Source organism: Limulus polyphemus, unplaced genomic scaffold (genome assembly GCF_000517525.1).
Source record: "Limulus polyphemus unplaced genomic scaffold, Limulus_polyphemus-2.1.2 Scaffold1231, whole genome shotgun sequence".
In the NCBI taxonomy this organism is placed as follows: Eukaryota; Metazoa; Arthropoda; class Merostomata; order Xiphosura; family Limulidae; genus Limulus; species Limulus polyphemus.
The window spans coordinates 172,043-177,639 of record NW_013666841.1 but is presented as its reverse complement, the minus strand read 5'-3'; the positions used below and the strand labels follow the sequence as shown (position 1 = coordinate 177,639).

Sequence of the window (5,597 nt, the reverse complement as noted above, 5' to 3'; positions counted from 1 at the left end):
ACTATACATAAAGTATGACACTTGCTGATGTATACTATACATAAAGTATGACACTTGCTGATGTATACTTTACATAAAGTATGACACTTGCTGATGTATGATATACATAAAGTATGACACTTGCTGATGTATACTATACATAAAGTATGGCACTTGCTGATGTATACTATACATAAAGTATGACACTTGCTGATGTATGATGTACATAAAGTATGACACTTGCTGATGTATACTATACATAAAGTATGACACTTGCTGATGTATACTATACATAAAGTATGACACTTGCTGATGTATAATATACATAAAGTATGACACTAACTAGTGTATGACACTTGCGTATGATAACATTCAGAAGTCATGATCATTTGTTAGGTATGAACATTAGCACTAGAACTTTTCATGGTTATTTGGCAAGTACGTAATGTTAAGATTCAGAAGTCATGATTATTTGGAAGATTCCTGCTGTTAGCATTCAGAAGTAATTGTTATTTGGATGCTTCGTATTATTAAAATTCAGAAGTCATGATTATTTGGAAGATTCCTGCTGTTAGCATTCAGAAGTAATTGTTATTTGGATGCTTCGTATTATTAAAATTCAGAAGTCATGCTTATTTGGAAGGTACATACTGTTAACATTCAGAAGTCATGGTTATTTGGAAGATACGTACTGTTACATTTGAGGGTGATTTGTATGTAGATCTGCTGTAAGAACTCCTGCTGAAGAGATAAACAGTTCAATAAGAGGAAGATGTTTTAATGATACACCACTTTCTCCACGTCGAGATGTTTCCAAAGTGAAATTGTGTACTGTCAATTTTAATTGTGAAATGTATATAGACTCATCTAGAATGTGTGCAAGATCTGTAAAATATTATATATTGTTTCTGGATTCTTCTGTTTGGATGGCTCAAGATGACTGACGATGAAACGTTCTCAGTGGATAACTAGTGAACTGGAACTGAGGATCACTATATTGTTCCTTACTCGTTCACACAGGAGGAAGTGTGTGTAATAATGGAATTTCAAGTTCACTTTGACCTGCACCTCTGACGACCAGATCTTAGTATTGTAATTCAGTATCGCACGTGTTAAGCATTAGTGACTGACAGTTCGCTAGCTTAGCCGTTCTAAGCCATAAGACTTGATGATACTCGTGTGGGAGCCAGCCTGGCATGGCCTGGTGGTGAGGTTGTTCGTCTCGCGGGTTAAACCATGCTCGCCCCTTCAGCTGCGGTGACGTTACGATGTAACAGTGAATCCCATTATTCGTTGGTAAAAGATCAGCCGAAGAATTGGCAGTAGGTATTGTTGACTATCTACCTTCCCTCTAGTTTATCACTGTTAAATTTGGGACGGCTAGCACAAATGGTCCTGCAGTAGCTTTGTGTGAAATTCAAAATAAACAAGCAAAACGTAACAAAACTTTTGGGAGCCAAGTTATAGCCACTCCTCCTACGGCTGCTACTAGTATTGGATTGTTTTCTCTTGTATGCTGCTACGCCCAAATTATTACAGTAATTTTTATACCTTATAAACATTGACAAAAATATTACACTGTTAGTTTCTATGACGCACTAATGACTTGAATCAACACATTTACTTCCGTTACTTGTTCGTTTATATTCTGACGATGTGTGGAAACTTCCGGAGCGAGAACAATATGCTAGCCACTCGTACATTGTTATTAATATGAATTTGTCTATCTTACCTTGATCTCTAAAGGTATAGAATTGTTGAATAGTATCATCTCCATCCAATACTTCTTCTGAATCTGAGATTCTGTTGTTCTGGTGATAAATTTCTAGCACTCTGTCCATCTCACTCTTGGAAATATTGACCTCCGAAACTTCAGGCGTTTCATCCATTCCGAGTTCTTGAAGAAGGCGATATTTCATATTTTCGATGTCTTCTTCTATCTCGTCATCGTATGGAGTTTCTCGAGATTGAAGATAATCGATTGTCACTGGTAACGGTTGTGTCCTCACAAACAAAGTGACGCCGTACAGTAAAAGCAAAGCTCGACTCGCGCATAAACATCCCTCCCGCATCGCTCGTGACCGCGTGACTCTTAGAACCGGCCCCTAATGGAAATTCTACCTGATTCTATACAGTACACATTTAGACAGTGATCTGGTTTATATATCTAGCAGGAAATAAGCTTAGCACGGATCGGACGAATGAGAAATGAAAAGGCAACTATTCTGGCGGGATTTCCCAGTTCAGCCCACGTGTTGTCGTCAAACTAAGCGCACGACGCTAACGAACGGCCAACTGACATTTCATCTATCATTAGACCCGCTTGATTTGCCCGCACATACTAAATCTGAATAAAATGTCAGTACTTCCTAATAAACACCACCTGTTTCTGCTAATCGTACTCTCCAGAAACACCACCTGTTTCTGCTAATCGTACTCTCATGAAACATCACTTGTTTCTGCTGATAAAGTGTACTCTCAAGAAACACCACCTGTTTCTGCTGATAAAGTGTACTCTCAAGAAACACTACCTGTTTCTGCTGATAAAGTGTACTCTCCATAAACACCACCTGTTTCTGCTAATCGTACTCTCATGAAACATCACTTGTTTCTGCTGATAAAGTGTACTCTCAAGAAACACTACCTGTTTCTGCTGATAAAGTGTACTCTCAAAAAACACTACCTGTTTCTGCTGATAAAGTGTACTCTCAAGAAACACTACCTGTTTCTGCTGATAAAGTGTACTCTTCAGAAACACCACCTGTTTTTGCTGATAAAGTGTACTCTCCAGAAACACAACCTATTTCTGTTGATAAAGTGTGCTCTGCAGAAACACCACCTATTTCTCTTCATAAAGTGTATTAACCATAAACACCACCTGTTTCTGCTAATCGTACTCTCAAGAAACATCACTTGTTTCTGCTGATAAAGTGTACTCTCAAGAAACACTATCTGTTTTTGCTGATAAAGTGTACTCTCAAGAAACACTACCTGTTTCTGCTGATAAAGTGTACTCTCCAGAAACACCACCTGTTTTTGCTGATAAAGTGTACTCTCCAGAAACACCACCTGTTTTTGCTGATAAAGTGTACTCTCCAGAAACACAACCTATTTCTGTTGATAAAGTGTGCTCTGCAGAAACACCACCTATTTCTCTTCATAAAGTGTATTAACCAGAAACACCACCTATTTCTCTTCATAAAGCGTATTAACCAGAAACTCCACCTATTTCTGATAATAAACTGCAGTCTTCAGAAACACCACCTGTTCTTGCTGATAAAATATATTTTTAAGAAAACGGCACCTGTTGATAAAGTGTAAATACAGTGGTTAAACACGCTGTAGTAAAACAGTTTTGAAGCATCCCGAAGTCGTTGTGGTCCATGTCGCCACGTCCAATCAGTCTCTATCTCACAACAGTGTATCTTGACAAGAGTCCCGCAACGTAGTTTCTATTGCAAAGAACTCTGTCAAAAGCTCTCACTTCCAAAGCACAACACTTCCCTCTGCCTGCTTTCAATAATCCACCTAATATAGCTGTAGCTGCTTTCAGACACACCCATTTAACAGTTGTATACCTCAACTGTGTCACATTTTCATATAAAGATCGTTCTTGTTTGTTTTGAATTTCGCGCAAAGCTACACGAGGGCTATCTCCGCTAGCCGTCCCTAATTTAGCAGTGTAAGACTAGAGGGAAGGCAGCAAGTCATCATCACCCATCGCCAACTCTTGGGCTACTCTTTTACCATCGAATAGTGGGATTGACCGTCACATTATAATGTTCCCTCGGCTGAAAGGGCGAGCATGTTTGGTGTGACGGGGATTCGAACCCTCAGATTGCGAGTCGAGTGCCCTAACCACCTGGGATCGTTCTTGATCATGTTTCCTACTGCTTCCTGGAACATTTAAATATACAAAATGCTTACCACGGCTAGGGTACAGTTTGTTGCAGGTCTTGCCGCAAGTTGATCCAAAGCCTTGAAAATTATGTCTCTAACCATTATAATCTGAGTGTATAGATATATTACTTCCTAAAGGGCTGTTACTTATCCTTCCCAAAAGTGGTCAGTTTTCTGTTGCGTAGTATTATCTATGAAACGCCAAATATTATTAAAATGTAGTTCTTACACATTTCGTTCCACCACAGCTGTATATAGGTTGTGGCTATCACGTGAATATCTGATTATTGCATTCAAATCGTACTCAACCTTCTGTATTTACTGTAAAATAGCACTTTTGTTCGACTTTCCGGAAACAACCAATGAAAATAGCACGTGCTCCTGCGCATAGTGTTGGCACACCCTTGAAAACCCCCATTTCTGCGTATTACATGTTGGTCGTTGTTTGGAAAGAGTTGATAAGGTTTTCGTATTTCTTGAAAAACGTATTTCATAAATTACCCCCCTGGAGACAAGCTTCTGTAGGTATAGAGTGAAAATGTTTCTTTTTTCTCTAAATATTTATTAATTAAAGTAATTATTTCACTCGTTCACTTTCAAGAAATCACTGGAAACCAACGACTGACAGACAGGTTCGATTCCTGTGATGGGTATAGCGCATGTAGTTCATTATACAGCTTTGAGCTTAACAACCAAAAAATTTATCTCTTTCTCAATTTACAGAGTTTTGTGGTGATTGACACTGACACCTGGTGTTTTCTGGACATCATTCGATCTTTCGCTTCACAGAAAAGCTTCAGTTAGTAACCAGACAATTCCTAACTTTTTATATTAAATACGTGAAGTAAATTTGCTAAAATCACCAGAAGGACTCTCTTAACAAATGAACGAGTGATTGAGTTTTTATTGTGGTTTTACACCATTTAAAATTAATTATTTATAGTCACACATTCTTTTATATTATAACAGTTTTCTAAGGTTCAGTTATCATTCCTTTTGGAATGTACAAGTTTATCCAGTTGACATACGTTTGAACAGAATTATTTAGTCATCATTTTTGTAATCATCGGGTTAAATGAGGTACGAATCCTTCTGTATTAGCTAATACTATTCTGACAAAACTTAATGTAATTTCAGCGATACATTACTTGTTAATATTATTCTGATAAAACTTAATATAGTTTCAGTGATACGTCACTCATTCTTGGAAGTCTCTGACGTGTACCCCCCCCCCCCCGAGTTTCGATACCCGTCGTGGGCAGAGTACAGATAGCCCATTGTGTAGCTTTGTGCTTAACTACAAACATACAAATAAAATCGAACGTCTAATATTATTAGTTAATAATATTCTGATAAAACTTAATATAGTTTCAGTGATACATCACTCATTATAGAACGTGTAACATCAACTAATGTAACTCTGATAAAATCTAATATAGTTTCAGTGATACGTCACTCATTATAGAACGTGTAACATCAACTAATGTAACTCTGATAAAACTTAATATAGTTTCAGTGATACGTCACTCATTATAGAACGTGTAACATCAACTAATGTAACTCTGATAAAACTTAATATTATCTCAGCCACGCATCACTCATTCCTGAAATCTCTGACATGAAATCTTATATATATATATATATTGTGAACCGTAGTGTCTGTCTGAGCGTTTGTCCGTATCCCGTTTCAAAAGCAGCGCATGAAGGCAAAGCTCAAC

At 37.7% G+C, this 5,597-nt stretch overlaps 1 protein-coding gene across 1 annotated transcript in view; it reads right to left on the bottom strand.

The window, feature by feature from the left end:
* The window catches only part of LOC106462716 (growth/differentiation factor 8-like), a 24,413-nt gene extending 22,362 nt beyond the window's left edge, over positions 1 to 2,051 (bottom strand). The window contains exon 1 of the mRNA XM_022390039.1: positions 1,712 to 2,051. Coding sequence (XP_022245747.1) covers positions 1,712 to 2,051 — 340 coding nt within the window. The remainder of the gene's footprint in view (positions 1 to 1,711) is intronic.
* Positions 2,052 to 5,597: the final 3,546 nt, after the last annotated feature.